At 38.6% G+C, this 20,720-nt stretch overlaps 3 protein-coding genes across 4 annotated transcripts in view; all 3 read right to left on the bottom strand.

The window, feature by feature from the left end:
• Nucleotides 1-4,749: 4,749 nt before the first annotated feature.
• On the bottom strand, nt 4,750-10,771 carry LOC18041239 (long chain acyl-CoA synthetase 9, chloroplastic). Its single transcript, XM_006434125.2, has 12 exons — nt 10,550-10,771; nt 9,809-10,335; nt 9,489-9,569; nt 8,610-8,879; nt 8,028-8,159; nt 7,716-7,889; nt 7,389-7,618; nt 6,462-6,579; nt 5,804-5,935; nt 5,571-5,705; nt 5,294-5,500; nt 4,750-5,183 (listed from the first exon to the last, which is right to left on the bottom strand). Exons 2-12 carry the CDS (start codon nt 10,253-10,255, stop codon nt 5,019-5,021), a joined length of 2,091 nt encoding a protein of 696 aa, XP_006434188.1. The 5' UTR covers nt 10,256-10,335; nt 10,550-10,771; the 3' UTR covers nt 4,750-5,018.
• A 663-nt stretch (nt 10,772-11,434) lies between these two features.
• LOC18042912 (small glutamine-rich tetratricopeptide repeat-containing protein) lies at nt 11,435-16,573 on the bottom strand. Its single transcript, XM_006434124.2, has 10 exons — nt 16,330-16,573; nt 15,628-15,863; nt 15,425-15,458; nt 14,982-15,118; nt 13,758-13,824; nt 13,282-13,381; nt 12,622-12,785; nt 12,483-12,529; nt 12,345-12,395; nt 11,435-12,162 (listed from the first exon to the last, which is right to left on the bottom strand). The coding sequence occupies exons 1-10, from the start codon at nt 16,406-16,408 to the stop codon at nt 11,776-11,778; spliced, it is 1,302 nt and encodes a 433-aa protein (XP_006434187.1). The 5' UTR covers nt 16,409-16,573; the 3' UTR covers nt 11,435-11,775.
• A 3,252-nt stretch (nt 16,574-19,825) lies between these two features.
• The window catches only part of LOC18042528 (sister chromatid cohesion protein PDS5 homolog A-A), a 26,849-nt gene continuing 25,954 nt past the window's right edge, over nt 19,826-20,720 (bottom strand). For both annotated transcript variants that reach the window (XM_024183300.1, XM_024183301.1), the window contains exons 28-29: nt 20,442-20,521; nt 19,826-20,179 (exon numbers count right to left, since the gene is read on the bottom strand). In XM_024183300.1, coding sequence (XP_024039068.1) covers nt 20,147-20,179; nt 20,442-20,521 — 113 coding nt within the window. In that variant the 3' untranslated portion in view covers nt 19,826-20,146. The remainder of the gene's footprint in view (nt 20,180-20,441; nt 20,522-20,720) is intronic.

The following is a 20,720-nucleotide window of genomic DNA, read 5'->3' as shown; positions in this document are numbered from 1 at the left end:
ATGTCCTCATGTGTCCAGGCAAACACGTCGGCATGAGCCTGTAAGCATTTCACCAACTCCTGCTTTTGCTCTCCCTCAAGTCTCGACCCGATTCTGATCGTCTTTCCCGGGTTCTCCGGTCCCATGCTTACTGTTTCCAGATCCTCTACGGGTTCTTGTCTGCCAGTCTTGTTTTCCACTCGGGTATCGAGGGATGTTATCTGCATCGCCTCCCTTGCTGCCGAGGAGTAGCAGCTTCTTGCGATCCTCTGGTCTCCTCGTACCATTCCGACTACCCCATTCACCCGGTACTTTAGAGACAGATAATGGTTGGACAGCACCGCTTTGCTCATCCTTAAAAATGGCCGACCTAGGATCATCTGGTAAGGACCTTCCTCGTCCACTACGACGAAGTCCAGTATCATTGTTCTTTCTGTCGGGGGGCTCCCGATTGTGATAGGCAGTTCGACCACGCCCAGAGGGACCAGCTTCCCTCCTCCGAACCCCTTCAAGGAGGTGTTGGTGTATTCCAACTTCCGGTCGGCTATTCCCATCTCTTCCAAAGTTGATTTAAATAGCACATCAACTGAGCTCCCCGTATCAACCAGTATCCGGTCAAACTTCTTGCTAGCGATCGTGGCCTTGATGACTAAAGCGTCCTCGTGGGGGTATAGAATCCCTTCCTCATCCTCATCCGTCCACATGATTGGCACTTGCCTGACCCTTGCTCGTTTGGCTGCTGGGGTGTTGAAGAGTATCTCTTTACTGGTCATGGCGTATCTGGCATAATTTTTTCTCGATCTGTTCGAATCTCCAGCCAACGTTGGGCCCCCAGCTATCACCCTCGCTGCGGGCGGCTCGCGTCTCAAGATTCCATCACTCTGCTCCCCTTCATCCATGGTGGCCACCATCGGGAAAGTCCCATCCATAAACTCGTCCAGGTACCGATTTCTCACCAAATCTTCGACCTGGGTCTTGAGATCTCTACACTCTGCTGTGGTATGGCCATGGGTGCCATGGAACTTACAATAACGTCCTCTATCCCTCCTGTTGGGTAGCTTTGTTATTGGTGTGGGGAGGTGCAGCAGCCCTCGACCCTTTATGGCCTCGTACACCTCATCCAGGGGCATCTTCAAGGGAGTGTACCGCCCATAGTCCTGGTTCTGGTCGACCAGATGCACTGCTCTTTCTCTGTTTGCCCCACTGTGAGTTGGGGGCGGTGGGAGTGCTTCTGGTCTGCTCGTCCTGCTACCGTGGGAATGTTGATGAAGGTCGCCGGATGCCGAATCATGTCTTCTCCAAGGCTCCCTAGCTGGGGAGCGAGGAGGTGGCGCCCTGCTGCGCTGATACTGTGGCGGCCTCTGATGAGGCTGGTAAGCAATTACCCTACCTCCTGCTCCACTACCGGAGATCTGGTGGTCCCTCCTCCTGTTCGGTCCATTAGTTGGTAATGCTTTCTTCTCTTTCCTCCCTAACCCTTCCAACTGGTCTGTCTTGATCCGTGCAGCCTTCTCCTCCTCAATCTCGATGTCTCTTTTAGCCTGTTCGTATGCGGCTGCATACGTTTGAATAGCTGGGCTTCTCAAATTGTACCACAGCCTTCCTATCTTCACCCCTTCTTTCAGTCCCCTTAACGCCTGAGGGTGGTTGAAGGCTCCCAAGTCGAGGACAGCCCGATGAAACCTCTTGATGAATTCCCGAAGGGTTTCTTGCTCCCCCTGTTTCATGCTCTTCAGCTCCATCATGTCATCTTCCGGCGACATTGCCCCACTAAACTGCTCTGCGAATTCCTGGCACATCTGCTCGAAGGTTTTTATGCTGCCCCGAGGAAGTTTCCTGTACCATTCTCGTGCACGTCCCTCAAGGGATAGTGGGAACACCCTGCACCTTTGGGATGGAGATAATCCCTGGACCCCCGTTATGTCGTTGAAGCGCTCTATGTGCACCAGCGGGTCAGTTCTTCCCGAGTATCTGAGGTCGGGGAGGCGGAAATCTCTTGGAATAACTGCCCTCATGATCTCTGCTGCGAGCGGTGATTCCCCGTCCAGCATTATCCTCCAACCAGGGGCTCTGTTCCTCCCTTGCATGTCATCAATTATTTGCGCTAGCCTTCGCACTTCCTCCTCCAGCTGTCCTGCGCGACCAGGGTCGCGCGCTGCAGCTTGATCCCGCTCTCGCTCTGCATCATGTAAGTGTTGCCTCAGTTCTGTTTCCTCTGCGTTCACCACCCCGTCGCCCCCGTCACAAGTCTGTCTTCCCGGGGACTGCTCTCTTTCTCTATGAAATTCTCCCCGCAGAGGTACGTTACCTCTCTCACCGCCAAATCTCCCAGCGGTTCGACTTCTCTCCGCACTATCGGTACCTGGTGCCGCTCCACCGCCTCTCACCCTTCCCTCTTGGGTTACCCTTCGCTCGTTCCGCAGCTCATGCAGGATGGTTGTCAAGGTTTCCATCTGCTTTTCCATTCGCTCCATCCGGTCGAACATGACTTTTTCCCGTGCTTCGCTGATCACCTCCCTCAGCGTCACGGAATCGTTAAGCCTTATGTCACCCCCTTGTGCGCTACTTCCTCCTATCTCCATTGACTTTCGCTTACTCCACCCCTCTTCTTGCTACCGACAGAAGCTTTTTGCTCTGGATCCCCACAGACGGCGCCAAAATGTTGATGCGAGATTCCGGTTCTCCTCGTTCTACGACCAGGATCCCTGCTCGATCAACTCTACCACGACCAGGAGGTCTCCTAGTAATGCTTCTTCTCCGGATGTCCCTGCACACACAGACAAGTCAGAGTACGCCGGTTGTTCTCCCGGCGCAAACCCTCCGACGCTCAAGTCAGATATGAAGGTTCGGGGAACGCTTGCCACAGGTCTTATGGCTTTTTTGTGGTTTTCTCTTTTATCTTAAAAATGCTAACCCTTTTACCTTCGTTGGCTACCTTTTTATAGGCTTCCTCTGAATCTCAGTCTTCCGCTCTTTTCGAGACGGTATGGGACTCCAACTGCTGCGTTATGGGCAAAACATGGGATCTAGCGTGTTACGCCACGGTTCAGGGGAAAGCGTGGCTGCCACGGCTCTGTGAGACCTTGCGTGTTACGCCACGGTTCTGGGGAAAGTGTGGCTGTCATGGCTCCGTGAGATCTTGCGTGTTACGTCGCGGTTCTGGGGAAAGCGTGGCTGTTGTGCCTAGGTTCTCGTGCTGGAGAGCGCGTCTTGCCAACTGCCGTCGACCGGGTCTCCTCGCCTCTCGGTCTCTAGCCGGAATGGCCTCATGCCTTTTATAGGAATTGGCCTCGCGGACGACAACATCGTGGACGAGCAGGATGTTTCTGCTCCTGTTCTTCCACGCGCCAGGCTTTAACGGAAAACACCGGTGCGCAGAACTCCGCCATCAGATGTCTGCTCGTCATTCCTGGTCCCTTCGACGCATTTGTCCCAAACAGTATCCCTCCCAAACACCATTCATCAAATTTTCTCGACAACATGAAATGCAAAGTTCCATAACAACTGAACCACATAGTTTTGTCTGTATTTTGAGAGACTACACTAAGAATCCATCATCAATTATTTCATTGCCTTTTCTTTTTAAATTCTTATGTTCAAGCCTGTTTTCCTCTCCAAACACACGGACGCTTTCATGGACGCATCTTAAGTGCTCGTGTGTGTCAGTGTGTGTGATGAACAATTTTATAGTTATAATAAATGGAAATTTAAAGGGGAAAAAATTAAGAAAGAAATAGGAAAAGAGGACGCTTTTATGGAGTGGCCATGAAACATCTAAAAAGGTTTAAAAAGTGATGGAAACAAACAAACTAATGGGCACATGGGGAGAAGAGAAATTGTTTCCGTTTTGGTTGGCTTCAAGTCAAGTTCACATCATGCACCAAAAAAATTATGGATTTTGGGGTTGTGGGTCTCCTCTTGCCATCCTTTCTTGTTTAGTTTTTTCCCAACTAACAATTCCACCCACTTAATTCTCTTTCCATTTCTTTTTCTCTCCTTTTTTTTGTAGCTTATTTTTCACCATTCCGATAGCCTTTCGAGCCTCAGTGTTACCTAAAAATAATGCTTAAAGTTAAAATGGCTCTGGTCAATGGTAATCTAATCTATAAACAAACTATCTTTAAAGTAGGGTCATCTGGCTTATCTATAACAGTCAGGGCAGTTAGTCAAAAGAAAATTAATTGAGAAGACTTGGTCCACCGTAAACTAATATTAGGCAATGACTGAGCCAGTAATTGGATCAACAAAAGAAATAAAGAAAAAGGATTGTCTAGGTAATAAGATGAAACAGTGGGTTTAATTCACTAGACAAGATAAAATTTCAAGCCAAATTTCACCGACCCTTTTGCGTACTTAAGGAAGGTCAAAGTCCAAGCAACAAACTGGTTCGTGTATCAGTTAAGCATATGGCAAATCAAGGCTGCTTTTTTCTGCATTTCCTTCTTTTACTTTCGGCCTATGACGTAGAGTGACAGGCCAAGGCCAGTAAACCAAGCACGTACTTTTCCTTATTATTTTTTCGTTGAAAATTTTTCTCATCGCCAGCCTCATAGGCAGGCCCCTCCCCGTCCATGATCCAACACCAGAAGCTTTGATTTTCAAACAGCAATTTCAATCAGCACCAGTTGCTATAGCCTATTGCGGAGAGGCTTTTTAATAATTCAGTTTTGCCTATAAAAGTACCAACCAAGTTGAAGCGGCAACAAAATAGCTTTACAGCTACTGTGACAAATGCACCATAACGCCCAACATTATTCACTGCTCCAAAAAAGCGAAAAACTTTCCTAGTTTCATTTCTGTAAATATCCACGATGTTTCAAGGGAGTTGAAATTAACACAAGCATCCTGCTTAAACCACTGATGCTCAGCGCTTACAAGATATGATTATACTTCCCATCACTTCCTAGGACTAGTTCCAAACAAGCAAAAATAAAAGTGAAAAAATAACTTTTAAAAGTACAGAAGTCACTTAAGAAAAGGAAAAAAAAAGGCTTCCATCAACACTCTGCACAATAACCAAATCAAATCAAAATTTCTCATCACTCGTATAACCTCGCAAGGTCATCAGCAAATGCTTTTCTAATTGCCTCTCTCTTAATCTTGAGAGCTGCGGTAACCAAACCGGCTTCAGAAGTCCATGGGTAAGAAAGCAATTTGATCTTTGCAGGGATCTCAAACTTATCCAATCGTGCGTTCTTCCCCACCTGTGAGTTAAGAAAGAATTGCAGTAACACAAGGTAAAACGTAGCTTCCACATTATTTTTTAATACGTGTTAAATTCCAGGTTCATTATAATTTAATCTGAAAGGCATACCTTTACAATTGATGCATAAACTTCCTTCACGGTTTCTTCTTTTTCACACAACTCTGCAAAATCATTATAAACAATCCCTTGCTTTGCAGCCCATTCTTCAACAGCAGGCTGAGAAGCCACCACAAGAGCCACACAGTAACTGTGGAATGGATCAGCATGCATCATGATATTGTCTACATATGGGCTCACAATGAGAGCTGCCTCAACCTGCACAAAGAAACGTTAGTCCTGAATCGATGTCTAAAGAAAATTTACATACTCAAATCCACATTCAGACCTTCCCTAATGAGACATATTCTCCATGCTGAAGCTTGACAATGTCTTTTTTACGGTCAATTATCTCAAGGCAACCATCAGCATGAACCTGTCCAACATCACCTGTATAGAACCACCTCATTCCTTTGTCATCAACCTTCAAACCATATAAAATTGGCATAGTTAGCAACTCCCAAATGCCATTCTTCTTTATAAGGAAATCTACATACAGGTATCAAAGCTGAGAAACTCTACCTTGTACACTTCCTTTGTTTTCTCTTCATTTTTGAAATATCCAACTGTGACATTTGGACCAGCAATGACTATTTCCCCACGTTGCATTGGCGAATCACTAGTTAAATAACCACCTTCAGGCCAATCTATTAACTGCAACAGGAATACCTTGCATCAATATGATTGATATCCAACCACTGAATATACCATCAGAATGTGGTTATCAAAACGAAACTACACAACATTATCTTAAGAGAGGGAATCCCATACAGAGAGCACCAGATTAAAAAGGAAGTAAAAAATGAAGGATACATGTGAAGCTTTACTTGAATAATATATAAAAATGTATTTTAAGGGTTTACATATAGACTTTATAATTCAGCAAATTAGATGTATGAACACAGAGACAAACTCATGCAAGAGTGAGCAAGCACATAGAGAGGAAGGCAACGAGATGGTAGACAAGGGAGCCATTGGGGGCAGAACTACTCACTTCATACTCTTCTGTTGTAAATTTATACACGTAAAGGTAAGTACTTTTAACATGAAACACAGCCAAGCAGATGAACTGCTCCTAGGACTTGATCATTAGCAGAGCAACCAAAGAGATGAGCATGACATTGCTCTTAAGTTTTCCACTACAATGCACAAAGGTCAAATAATTTAATCATTTTCTTACTTTAATGAATGAGCAAGGAAGTGGAGCACCGACACGACCAACAGATGAATCATCCACCTCAGAAAAGGTACCCCCAGCACACGTCTCAGTAAGCCCATACCCTTGCCCTATTGGAGCACTGGAAACAGCCACCTAATTAGAGAATTAAGCTTACAGAATAAAAACAAAAAGGAATCAAAACAAAATGTGCCCCAGAAGATAAAAGAGAAATCAATGTTTTATTGGTGATATGATTTTACAGGCATAATGTGCAAGAAAGGTATGTCCCTATTTAATATGGTGATACAGATAACTAATGAGGGCTATAGTATCAACGAAATGGTCCTAAGCCAATTTGCTATTGTCTGATACTTCCTAAATACCATCGTACTTCATTTCTAGTTTGGAAAAGCCAAATGTTCTCTGCATTTCCTTTCCACAAAAGGTGATCAACTTTAATACATGACAATTAATCAACAACACTAAAAGGTATTCCTATTTTCTGGTCTTATGAGGCATTGCATCACTTGTCCAACTGAGCATGCCTCCTGGTTGACTCACATTAATCCAATTATATAAGGTCACATTTAAATGATCACCACAGCATTGGTCCATTTGTGAGTAGATAATTTATGAACAATAATAAAAAATAAATCATCAAGGCCAGTCCTATAAGAAAGCAAAATAAGAACTAGTCATTACAAGAATTAAGGAAATAGAGAGCTTAAAGGACTAGTCCTAAACTCAAGTCAGCACCAGGACTCCAATAAGCAATGATACAACTACCTTCTTAGTAGTTGGTACACTGGTTTTGAACTTTGGTGGGTTTTTATCCTAGTCAAATTTAAATGTAGGCTATAAATACACAAGTATAGCAGAAACATGGACTTGAGGTTTATAACTTCTTAATTAGAGAAGACAGCTAAAGTGCACCAACTATTCACTTACCCAAGGCAAATGTTGATAAATCTTTGAGTATCAGCAGAAAGTGGAGCACCTCCAGAAAGTATAAACCGGATCCGACCTCCTAGAATTGCACGAACTTTCGAAAACACAAGGAGGTTCCACAAAAGTTTTTCCAGGCCCCATGCCCCAAACCAGCTACCATTTATTGCAGACAGTCTGCGAGCATATGCCAAGTCAAACAATTTCTTGGAAAGTCCACCTTTTGCATCTACCTGATATGTTAGGAAGATCTCAGCACTGGTGGTAGAGACATTATCTCAGAATCAGGTTTCAAACAAACAAATATATGTATCAATTCAAGAAATTTACTTTCTTGCGTACACCATCTCGAACACGGTCGAGTATTGCTGGGACAGAGGCCATCACAGTTGGCCTCAAAACAGATGCATCCCCCTGGGTACCCCTTTTTATTTTGCTTGAGGTATCAGTGAGAGTCAAAGGGGTACCATATCCTATTGCGCTTCCAACACCAGCAATTAGGTTCTGCAATGGCGACAAAGAATTTAATTAAAATAGAGTAGGAAAAGTGGGGAAATTACAAAAAATAACTGTGAAAGCAATTAAATTTCTATTGAAATTACTTGGTTCAATCAATCAAAACAGCAAGAAAATGCTCTATACCTCAGCTGCTAATTCCAGAACATGAGCCAGAGGTAGGTATGCCAAATAAACATCCTTGCTTCCCAGGTCAGGAACAATTGTCATGACTGCAGAAACTGTGGCTAAGACATTGCCATGTGTCATCATTACACCCTGTTCAAAATTAATATAATCAAAAGTGATCAGTTCAGAAACTTAAATCTGAATTTTATAAAACAAAGATTGTCAAAAACTTAAAAAATATTGAACATCAAGACAAATAATTGATGCTTAGTTGCTTACTTTAGACAGCCAAATGGCTAAACGCTACTTCAAACTCAATACATTGATCATTGTCATTATAAACATTAAAAATAAATAGGGAAGCTTGCAAATGGATAACTGGATAACTGCCAATCCCTAGAGGTTGGATGGGGTTTCAATGAGAAAGGCATCAGATGAAGATGCTTAATGATCATTATGGTTCCATGAAGTAAAACTAAATAGTCCAAGAATTCTTTAGAAATTATACAACCATTTAAAAATCAAAGAATTAATAACTCAAGGTCTAGCTTATAAGTTATAAAGAAAAGCAATGTTTACAGCATTTAAGATGCTTCTAACCTTGGGCAAACCAGTACTTCCACTTGTATACATTATAACTGCAACATCAGCTGAAACAGGATAGTCAGCATCAACAGGATTTTCTCTGCCAAGAATCTGCACATCAGCAAACGAAGTGATCTTCCAGCGACCACTCTGCTCAACTGATGAGGCAGTAGATGGAATATCAGGGTCCATACATATCACATGTTTCACAGTGTCAAGTTGTCCACTTAAGTCTACCAACTTTTTCAGTTCTTTGCTCCCACAAATCACAGTTGTAACCTCAGTCTGGTAATTGAGAAGAAAAAATGGAAAAGATATATATTAAATACTGGATGGCATAGAGCCAGAGACACAGATTAAGGGGATGGAAAAAAGTTATAACTCCAAGCTAATTCAAGCAGACAGAAGAATCAATTCAATTTCCATTCAATAATATGTTCCAACAATTTAGATGCAAGTTTCTGAATGAACTTTACGGAAATTTTCAAGTATCAACAGACAAAGGAGCAAGACTTGAGTGGTACTTTTCAGCATTGGGTCGTACCTAGAACTCATGAAATTGGTATCTAGACATGACAGCTTTAATTCAAAAACTTAATCAACCAATGTAGAAGGAGGAACTAGATAAGAATGGCTAGAGTTAAAGGATATTGCTCAACAAAGCTGAAACACAAATTGAGAGACAAATATTATTTTTCTTCTTTAAATTTTATAATTCGGCATAGGCTCTGTTACTAGAATTACATAAATTACATCGTAAGTTCACACGTCAGACTACAACTAACAATTTAGAATTCTAAACAGACAGCATTTTGGATAACTTCCGACAGTGTTCCACTTTTTACAACGCACACACAGAGACAAAGAAAGGAGAGAGAAAGAAAGAAATTAAACCTCATTCAAAGAATAGCACAGTGCTTCCTCCCCTAAGGATGCATATATGGTCACCACTGTGACATTGCGTCTGAAGCAACCCTGTCAGAAGGAAACCACATCACCCATACTGCATTATTGACCAAAATACTCCCAACACAACTGATGCGGCTTTTTAGATGGAACTTATTGTTATCCCTATCACTTTTATACACGGCCAAGAAAGCATGTACCATGAGTAAGATATAGTTCAATTACATTAAGTGTTATATTAAAAGGTTTTGGCTGAATTAGACGAGATTTAAAAAAAAAAAAAATCCAACATATGTGATAAGGCAAACCTGCAATGCAACAAACCATTCTGCTCGGGTATCAGCGAAAATTGCTACTCGTTCCTCCTTCTTGTGCCCAAGCTGAGCTAAGCCAGAAGCAAAGTTGCAGACTGTTTCAAACGCCTGACCATAGGTTAGCCACTCGTACTCTCCTAAATGAAGTTTCTCGAAGGACCTTCCATTATCAGCGACTTCAGTCTCCCTTGAAATCAACTGCCGGGTTCCAAGCAAGTATTTATCTCCATGCTCCTTGCAAGACTGCTCAAAAAGTTCTGCAAGAGTAGAGATGCCTTCCCAGGATGTGCTCACTAAGGAAGTAAACCGACAGTTTCTAAGCGCATGCCCCGGTTCCCCACCAACATCAACCGGAATCCCCCGTTTCTTTTCCTTCTTTGAATTCCGAAGAAGAAGAGTAAACACGAGGGGAACAAGAACACCAACAATATAAGCACTCATCTTTCAAGGATGGTATGGTATGGTATGGCCCCCCAGCGGAATCTACCAAATCAATGCTGAGTTCTAGAGAAACCAATTTCCTTCAAAGGTAAACAAACTATCAATCTTCTTACAGCCCAAATGTAAAAAAACTTTCAATACAACAAAAAGCAGCTAAAGTCATAAACGAACTTTGCATTGCGTGAACTAGTTTTTTTTTTTTTTTTTAAGAAAAAAAGGACTTTAACAAACAGAACGTAAAAATAACGAACAGAATTTTTAGGCGAGCGGGAGGGAGAACTGATTGAAAAATACCTGACAAAAGGGTAAACTCAGATTAAAAGCAACCTTAATTTATCAGCATTACAAGAAGAGATGCAGGGAATCGAAAGTTGAAACCTATTATGGGCTCACGCAGAACTCAACGACGTAAAACGTGGCCGTTTTAAATACTAGCTGCGGGCGGAAAGAACGAGAGTTGAGAAGTTGGAGTTTCAGGAGGACAGGAAGTACTTTTTTTAACTGAAGTAGTTTTTGTTTTCTTGTGTCTTCAGTGTTTCTGGTCTCAGTTACGAAAACAATTGGACTCCTATGGACCACACACGTGGTTCATTTCGCTTCAGTTGGTCTCAATCTGGACCGTACAATCGGATGACGGATGCGAAGCATGCGGCCCAAATGTCGTGTTACGTGGGTGGGCCCCATCTAACGGATCATCCTTTTTTCCTTTCTGCTCTAAATTTCTCTCATGAAAGCTGTATTGCAATTTTATTAATTTTCATTTTTTTAGGTAATTTAATAAACGATAAAAACAATTGTTCCAAAAATACCCTTACTTTAATCAAGATGCGTCGGATTTTATTGATTATATTGTTCGCGAAAGACCCAGGAAATATCCAGAAAGAGTAAGACGACGTAAAAGTTGTTTAGCAATAATTGGTTCATGCATTTAACTTTAAAATATGGAGCACATTAAAAACATAAGATTTAACCCTTGATTTAAAAGGGGGTAGGAAATAATGTTGATTTGCACATGTCCAAGGTGCTTGCATTGCGCCCCTATCCTTGACCAAAATAAAGTCCAGTAAATGTTGCGGTCAGCTTTGATCCTAAATTAAAACCAAAAAAAAAAAAAAGTAGACAGCGAAATAATAACATAGGCCAGACGGACCTTCTGCCTCCACATATACGGAAAAAAGATATTCTACCAACGCACAGGAGAGACTTGATCTCCCATTTTATCAACCACTGGGTGTTTCCCCTGAAATCTCGTAAATTTAATATACACGTACGGTAATGACCTTATGTCCTCGTGAGCACAAGCAAAAACTACACAACATTACCCCCCAGTCCCTAACAAACCACTGAAACAAAAAATGTGTAAAACCAATAACAGCCTGGTTAAGCAGGCGATGTAAAAATTTTCAACCCACATAATCCATAAAATTATGTGGTGCTGATTATCTGTGATTCTGCCGGTATGGTGAAAAATGAAACCAAACCCTCAAAAGAAAGGTAATGGTACTGAGTTGTATCATAATCTAGTGTGTTGCCGATCTTCCATTTGTGGTATCAGTATCATGAGGATTAGGATTTCCCTGAGGGGACGGCCCTGAAAACATTTCCATCATTGATCTCAATGCACCGGTTATGTCCTCAGGCATATTTTCTCCGAAATTTAGATTGATATTACCGCCAATTCTAATTCCAGGCTCATCGGATCCACTCACATTACTATCTTCTCCTTGTCTACTTTGAGAAGGCTGTGCCTGAGGCATATTTGAAGCCATGTTCATAAGCATGCTTGCGATATCAGTAGGTAAGGCATTAGTGTTGAAAGGCATTGTAAATGAAGGTGGTGTTCCATGACTTCTGAACCCGCCCGTTGACTGGTTTGATTCTTGGCTATAATGACTGGAGCTCGTAGTCTGCATAGGAACAGCGAAGAAACAGTAAGCTTTATCGTACTGTTTTGTTTTTGGGTGGGCCAAGTTCCAATCTCCCTCAGTGGAAAAAAAAGTTCTACAATTAGATTGCGCCAAATCATGAGAAGCTTTCTGATATCTAGTATGACTTGGAAAGGAAATCTGATGATTAGATAGCATATTACCTGATCCCATCCTGTCCGTTGCCTCTCTTCTCTCAACTTCTGCTCAGCCATCTATGTTTCATAATGACAATGTCATCATCGATAGCATGATAGCAATAACAACTATGGCAAGAAGAAAGAACGAGAAGCAAAACCAACCCGAATATTCTCTTTCACAGCTTCATTATTTGGATCCAATTGCAAGGCTGCATAGGCAATACAGTAAAAATACTCGCATTACTGCATCCAGCAAGGAATCATTGATCTAATGGATTTACAGAAATAACTTCATACCAACCTTTCTTAAATCCTTTTTCAATAGCATCGTTGTAGTTCCCTTGTGCATAATATGCTAAGCCCAGACGGCTGTATGCCTTGCTATAATTTGGGTCGATATCAATGGACTTGAGACAGTCTCTGACCGCTTCAGCGTATTGGTGGATCTGGGTGTAAGCAGCTGCCCTGATAAGCAAAATCATAGGAAAAATAAAAATAAAACTTCACAAAGAGGAGAAAATTATAAAAATGTAGGAATTAATAAATAAAGAAGAGTTAAAATTAATATAGCCAAGCCAAAAATACAATTAATCATAATGTTAACCTTTCCTTAATTCTCAGAGACCAATTTGCCATTAATTTTATACAGTAACAGGATTATTATTCACCTTTTCCCCCTTTCTTAATTAACAACTGAAAGATATGAAATATCAGGATTAAGTTGTAAGCTATATTTTCCTCCTCTGCATTATAACATTTAAAACAAAAAATGGAATATAACTCATAAGAAATCTTAAGCCAAATGACTAGGATGCCTCCTGCCTGGCACAATATAACCGCCAATCAGAAAAGCTACTGCAGACTGCAGTCTTGAAAAGGAATTTCTCTAATTTCTGCTAATCAAGGGGCATATATTTAGCATACATAAGAAATTACCGAAATGTGAATGTCAGTACTGCACCTGTTAGAGTAGTAGACAGCATTATTTCCACAAAGTGCAATAGCAAAAGAATACAACTCGATTGCATCAGAGTACTGCTGCGACTGCATGACCCTATTACCTAAAACAAATAAAAAATTACACACAATCAGCTTTAAAATCAAATAAACAACATAAGATGTTATCAATGAATTATGTATTCTCTAAATGGTTATTGGCTTCAATCTTTGTGTGAAAATGAAATTATGTGTGTTTCCATTAATAAAATCTAGGTGTCCCTATCAATAGTCATTCATTTATTCTATTTATATTGAGGCATTAAAATACCTCATGCCAAGTATCTTATTGAGAAGAATTCATGACAGACAGTGATGATATATTAGACACAAACAGATTTTTCTCAAATTTCCAAGAGATCGGTTATGTGTATAAGAACTTCAAGATTTAGGAGCACATCAATTGTCGACCTAATTGAAAACATATAACCTTATAAGTACCTTGACATTTAAATATCTCAGCCAGATTCTTCTGATTATATGCATGAGCACCAGATTTTTCCATCTCCTGACATGATGCAGCACAATAACTTTCACTTGTCAATAAATATTCTTTTGAATGTTTATTCTTTTGTTTCTTAGCAAAAAATATAGTGTGTATGTGTGTGTGTGTGTGTTCTTTTGTTTCAAATATAGAAACAAATAACAATCTTCCACACACACCCGCCTAATAGTATACCCAATCAACTAAAGGAATTCAAGAGAAAAAATAAACAAATAAAATAAAAAAGACAATGCCTGGTAGGAAGCACTGTGTGCAACAATGTTCTATTCAATTTGCAGGAAAATATATAAGACTAAAAGGAAAATAGCAATCATCTTTAACGAGTTCAGATTCACTGAAAAGCTACTGAGATTGCAAACAATAGCCATATCATCCCTCCATCAAGATATGCCTCAAAATCATTGCTTTACTTGGAACTAAGCTCTAACTCATATGCCTCAAAAGCATTACCTTAAACCAATACTGACCCAAGTCTCTTTTTCTTAGTCCCTAATTTCTTACTTCATTTGCTTCTGAGCTACAACCCACCTTGATTAATTTTACCTTGAAGGAAATAATTTGTCATGTTCCCGTTACAGTATGACATACAAAGGTCGAAACATGGCACTTCTAGAAAGAAAATTATCTCAGCTTAAATCCAAGGCACCAAACTATCACCATCTCCATGCCCTTCTCCAATAACATCAGGTCTTCTCTTGTACACTATCACAGGGCATTGACCATTTCACCTAAGAGGATGAGGACGGGTACTTCGAAAAATTTTCATTTCTGATGTCCTTCCATACAGTCTAGAGTGGGAGGGACTGAAAATTTCATTGTGCTGGCAGTTCATCTTGTTCAATCCAAGTTATGCAATTTTCAGCAAGTGGTAACAGCTTAGCCTGCTACTTAATTTTTGCAAAGTAAAAATTATTCTTTTTTTTTTCTCATTTCATTTTTAAAAAGGTAGGGGGGTGGGCAAAGTCCAAATCGATTTTTTAGCCCCTACCTCCCCCAGGATACAAACTGAAGTACAATTATTCTTTAAATATACTCAATACAAGGAAAGTGGACAACCAACCATTAAAAGAAGCAAGTAGAAAAGCAAAGAAGAGAGAACTAAGTAAATTTAATATTCAGAAGAAACAACAAAAGAAAATAATCGAGAACATATGTCATACATTAATTGCATCATGAAATATACGAGAGGCCTTATCCACTTGGGAAGGGTCATCGTTCCCATCAGGCATAGTCCTGAAATAATGAAATTTCTCAAGTGCAGCAAAAAATTGGCCAAATAGTTCATCTTTTGAGACCCCTGCAAATCAGAGGGCAATTGAGAAACAATTAACAAGCAGATAAGCTAAAGTAACATGATTTTTAAGAACAGCTTTAATCACACTGGAAAAATGAACACAAATCTTCAATCCAACAACCTTGCAAAGTAAATGTCCAAAATATGAGGTTTTCAAGCCTGTTTTATTCATACATCACCTACTCGTTTCTCAACTAAGTTAAGATAATTCAAACCCTGACAAATCCACCGTTATTATGTCTTTTAATAACATTTTATATCATTCACTTTCCTGAATATAGACGGAAAAAAGCAACACCATATACGAACCTGTAGAGTCAGGTTCTTCTGTCCAGTCTTCACCCTGATCAAGTAGAACAAGGAATTGCAGTCAAAACTTGAAAGCAGCATTTCATTGTAGAAGATTTAAAAAGGAAATAGGATCTATATATGATGATGATTTTAGTAAGAGCAACAAATGCACAAAGTAAAAAAAAGAAAAAAATGAATGATAGAACTGAGAAGGCTAGAACCATGGATTTTGAAGCTTCTGAAAACTTGGCATCCATGTTCTGGGCAGAGGATGAACTAGGAGCATTATCAGATTTGATCCCTAAAGCATCACTTGCTTGCTGTGAATTGAAAATATCAATCAATGAATCGGGTTTTCTTTGACCGTCAGCAGAAGGTGAATCAAGCTTAAACACCTCAGTCAAACATTCTCTGGCAACCTCAAGACCTTCAAGATCAACCCCCGGAGCAGGTTCAACTATCAAAACACATGTAGCTACCATCAAGAAGAGAATTTAACAAGCTGAGCGACAAAGCTTCAGCAGTAACCACATATAAGCATCAAAGTAAGGCTGGGAGAGACATGGCATAACAGACAGGTACTCTAGACCAACAGGAACTTTAAGTGTTTATTAACACTATGTTAATAACCCCAGGCACCACCATCATATGCATTATCACAAAATAGAAGTTACATCTCTTTCCCGTCCGTTTCAAACAAAAAAGCTTCCCCTTTCAACATAAATGTTAAATCCTTCATTCAATTTACTATGAGATAATAATATAAAAGAAAGTATTGAACGAAATAAAACCGACATTTAATTAGATTCTAAGCATGAGAACAGAAAGAACTAATTGAATGATCGTTGACCTAAAGAACAAGAAATAAAAACATGAACTTGCATGCAGATGATAAGAAGTGAGAGAGAGGGCGAGGGTGGGACCAGAATCGAGGAAATGGAGGAAAGAGCGGACGATGCGGCGAGAAAGCGGGGAATCGGTCTGTATCCGGGAGTTCGCCATGGAAATTTGATAACAGAGGACTCTAGCAGCTGCTCATAACGGCGCCGTATTAATTTGGTGTCTTGCAGTTGCAGAAAGCTTTCTCTGTGTCAGCGAGCAAGTCTTCTCTGGAAAGCTGGTGTTTGGTTCAAGGAACAATAGTGTGGCGTACTGGGGATGTGTTGCTTTTACTTATTTTTATTTTTTTGAGCTTATCACAAATATTTTGTATATATTATCATTAATAATTAATAAGTGCAAGTGCTTTTTCTTAAATTAAGTAATATTGTGAATACCAAGCGCATTTCTCAAATAAACAATTTAACAAGATATGAAGTTAACTTTCAGTAATTGAAACAAAAAAAGTTAAAATAAGTGAATAATGTAATATCATTCTTCTTATTATTCGATGAAGTAAATGGAAAAAAAGATTTTCAGTTGATGAAAGTTATTTTTGTTTGTTATTCGAAATTATCCTTAATGGTAAATTGTGTTGTAAACATCATTTTTGTGATATAAAATATTATTAAAATTAAGAGTGTTGGAAGTAGGGGTCAATTAATTCAGATTCGAATCAACCAGATCATATTTTGGATTAATCGGATTAGGAAAAATATAACCCGAACTCAACCTGAACATGTGATTATTTGGATCGGATCAAAGATTTATACATGTTTTAGCTTTGATTTTTTAAAATTTTAAATTTTTGACTCGATCCGATCCGATTGGGTTGGCTAAAATCCAACCCGATCATATTAGAGCCTTTATCCGAATTCGATTCGAACCTAAATTTTTCGGATCAGATCGATTCGGGTCATTTGCCCACCCTTAATTGGAAGTGCGATGCAGGCTCTGTTTGATACAGTTTTTCAAGTAGAGATTATTTAAGTAGAGTTTTTGACAATAGAGTTTTACAAATAGAGATTTTACCTATAAAAAATTAGTTGTTTGGTTGTCAATAAGAGCTTGTATTAAAAATCTATTAAATTACTTTAATAGACAAGTTTTTTAAAGTTATGTTATGAAAAGAATAAAATAAGATTATCAAATAAGTAAATGATATTTTATATATTTTAACATTAAAAAAAAGTTTTTCAACCTCTACTCCTAAAAGTCCAAAACTTGAGTTTTTGTTAGTAGAGATAAAATAATTTATTTAAGCTCTCAAAGCTCTACTAAAAATACAACCAAATAATAATAAAAATTATAATAAGAACTTACGAGACTAAATAAGCACTTATAGCCATTAGATAAATCATAACAAACAGACACGTAGTCCTAAGAGTTTTTGTATCCAAGTGTAGAACAAACACAAAATTCAGCTACACATCTCCTTTATCACCACCTGTAATAGAAAGAAAAATAAATATTAAACATTAAGCATTTACAAATTTACCCGTATCTAATTTTAGAAGAAATATAGACAAGTTTATCGGGAGCAGCCAGGAAAAAACAAGGCTGTGACATCTGCCAGCCCTAATTAATATATGGGTAATTTTACAAATATAGTTGAACAAATTGATAACAGTAAATGACTGATAATGCATGCAGTTTTAAAGGCTATAAGTTTCAATCAATTTAGAGAATTCAAGGGTACGTAAATAGCCACAGATTATTACAAAATCATTCTTCCACAATACAGCCCGTACTCCCGTTCTGATAAGGTTTTCAGCTGCTTGCCGGAATTATCTTCGAATGCATCAACAGTCTTGTGTAGATTACTGCAAGAAGAATGCGGCACATGTCCCCATAACAGGATGCCAAGCTTATATATAATGATATACAAGAACAGTTAAATGTCGTGATTTACGATGTATATGCCTTAGTTCAAATGTTAAAAACTTAAAATGCTTTTGGAGCTAAACGTAGAAGACTTCCAATTTAAAAGAACTTCTATCACCATGAGCAAAAAGGAGTACATTTGGAGCTTCTTTGAGCGCAGGGAAGAATGATAAAGAGATTAAAGACCTTTAACTAATTAGAAGACGAAAGACAGATATGATAAATGGCAATCAACAAAACCCACTACGTATCTCTTATATTATCCCCAGCCCCCGCCCCGGCCCCTAAAAGGAAAAATAAAATGTAAAATGGAAACAAAATTGATAAATGCTGATTCCCAGCTCGGTCTCTACCTCCATCTCCATTATGGTACAGTATACCAAACACACAGATGATATAAACGTAAATAGAGTTTTGCTTGGACAAGAGTAGAACAGAACCAGGGGTTCTGAAGCTTCTGAAAACTTGGCATCCATGTTCTGGGCAGATGATGAACTAGGAGCATTGACCGATTTGTTTTCTAAGTCATCCTTTGTTTCCAAAGAGTTGAAAATATTGATTAATGAATCGGGTTTTCTCAGATCGTCAGCATAAGGTGAACCAAGCTTAAACAACTCGAGATCAACTCCCGGAGCAGGTTCAACCATCAGAAAGAGAAAAACATGTAACTATCATCAAGAAGGGAATTTAACAAGCAGAACAACAAATCTTAATCAATCATCACGCATAAGCGCAAAGAATTCATTTATTAATCGTGTCAAAATATCAAAACATGAATATGACCCGTTTATTAATTATGTTAATCGCATTGATTCATTTAACATATTTGATAAAAAAATTAAAAATTATTTTTTAAAAAAATTACAAATATGTCAATATTATTCTTAAAAACAAATCTTAAATAAGTTAACATGACATATACATAATTTGTATAAATTTATAACATAATATGCATATGGCATGCATAATTAATTTAATGTTGCACATATATATTTGTTAATTTTTCGATAATATTACCACATATTAATTGATATTCGTGTCATAAACTTGTAACCATATTAAGGTGATTCAACATGTGTACAACACATTTATTTATTGTGTTGTGTTTTATCAACTTATTTATTAATCGCATCAATATTTGTCAATCGAATACGATAAAATAGTATCGTATCCATGTCGTGTAATCATGTATAAATCATTTCATCGCCTTTAGTTATTATAAATATTATAATAAAAAATGTCAGCGTTTATGATAACTTTAAAAATACTATAGTAATTACAAATGTATAATACTATCCATCTAAAAGTTATATCATAATTTAGAGAAAGATTTGTGTAAAACCATCTAAATAAAACTATGCAATAAACTAATGCCATGAATTTTAATTAGATTAATTTAAAAATAAAATTATTTGATAAATTCTAGTGTATAACGTTAAGAGTTTCGCTGAGTAATTTTTAATCAATCAATTTTCTTTAGTTGGCATTGAAGTTCGATAACAATTGAATTCAATAACTTAAAATTTATGCTTAACAACTAATTCCAGATTCCAAAATAAGAAAGCATTTCACCTGTTTTCCATGCTATGGTATTTCATAAATACGGATAAAAGAGACAGTCTGCATTGCAAGAAAACGAATTCAAATGGCATCCTTTTCATCTTCCGGACAAGCACACATACAGATACAAAATTTTCTGATTATAAGAGCCAAGGGCAGACTCACAATATTTTAACGAGTCAGTTACATTGGTCAGCAAAATTTTATGCTAATTGTTGCATTAAACGTGCCTTGACGATATACACCAATTTTTTTCTGAAATATTTACACGAAGCTGATATGAACTGAATTTGTTGGATTATTTTCTACCCTAAAGACGGCCAAGAGTCATATGGTAATGATTCCCAACTAGTAGATCAAGCACTAAGTTAAGGAATTTTCAGTTTTCCAATAAACATAAACTATGCAGTAGGTGTACTAAACTTTGCGCCTCTGCGATCTTCTGGTAACCTGAATAAGAAAAAGATGCATGACCAAAAAGGAGATGTGAGTGTTTATGTTAAAAGATTTTTTTTTTTTAAAGTTAAAACAAAAGCTCTCATTTTTAATTTTTATGGCCGAAAAGGATATGCTAACAATTACTTCAGATAATCTCTTTCTGTTAAGTGGAATCCAAAATCATAAAACTTTCATTGCAGAACATAGCTTTTCACATACGTTTTCTGAAAAATTCCACAGCAAGCAATATTAAAGAAAAAGAGCTAAGGCTTACAGCATCATCATTTATATTGATGACTTCCGAGGCTGATGTGTCTTCCCAAACTTTCCTCCCCCGTTTCCCCTTTGCTGATCCTACATATTAGCCAATTAACAGCAACAAAATAGCGATAAACTTAACCAAAGAATTAAGACACTCCTGACTTGTAGAAAATTATATAACACAACTTCTAGAAAGAATAACAATAATAGAGGATGTAAGTTGCACGTAGTGAATCATGCTTTGACCCAGCAGGGAGACACTTCAAAGAATCAGGCAAACAGTTCTAGTAGT

This window comes from Citrus clementina, unplaced genomic scaffold (genome assembly GCF_000493195.1).
Source record: "Citrus clementina cultivar Clemenules unplaced genomic scaffold, Citrus_clementina_v1.0 scaffold_5, whole genome shotgun sequence".
NCBI classification, from domain to species: Eukaryota; Viridiplantae; Streptophyta; class Magnoliopsida; order Sapindales; family Rutaceae; genus Citrus; species Citrus x clementina.
The sequence above is the reverse complement of the archived record's forward strand: the minus strand, read 5'-3'. Positions and strand labels throughout refer to the sequence as shown.

What these genes read in the sequence shown, in the direction of transcription:
- LOC18041239 (XM_006434125.2), bottom strand. Translation starts at nt 10,255, where the DNA reads ATGAGTGCTTATATTGTTGGTGTTCTTGTTCCCCTCGTGTTTACTCTT. An exon ending in TTTATCAACATTTGCCTTGG is followed by an intron (nt 6,580 to 7,388) that starts GTAAGTGAATAG and finishes GGCTGTTTCCAG; the next exon opens with TGCTCCAATAGGGCAAGGGT. An exon ending in AATATGTCTCATTAGGGAAG is followed by an intron (nt 5,501 to 5,570) that starts GTCTGAATGTGG and finishes TTCTTTGTGCAG; the next exon opens with GTTGAGGCAGCTCTCATTGT.
- LOC18042912 (XM_006434124.2), bottom strand. Translation starts at nt 16,408, where the DNA reads ATGGCGAACTCCCGGATACAGACCGATTCCCCGCTTTCTCGCCGCATC. An exon ending in TGAAAAAGGATTTAAGAAAG is followed by an intron (nt 12,530 to 12,621) that starts GTTGGTATGAAG and finishes TTGCCTATGCAG; the next exon opens with CCTTGCAATTGGATCCAAAT. An exon ending in CTGTGAAAGAGAATATTCGG is followed by an intron (nt 12,396 to 12,482) that starts GTTGGTTTTGCT and finishes TATGAAACATAG; the next exon opens with ATGGCTGAGCAGAAGTTGAG.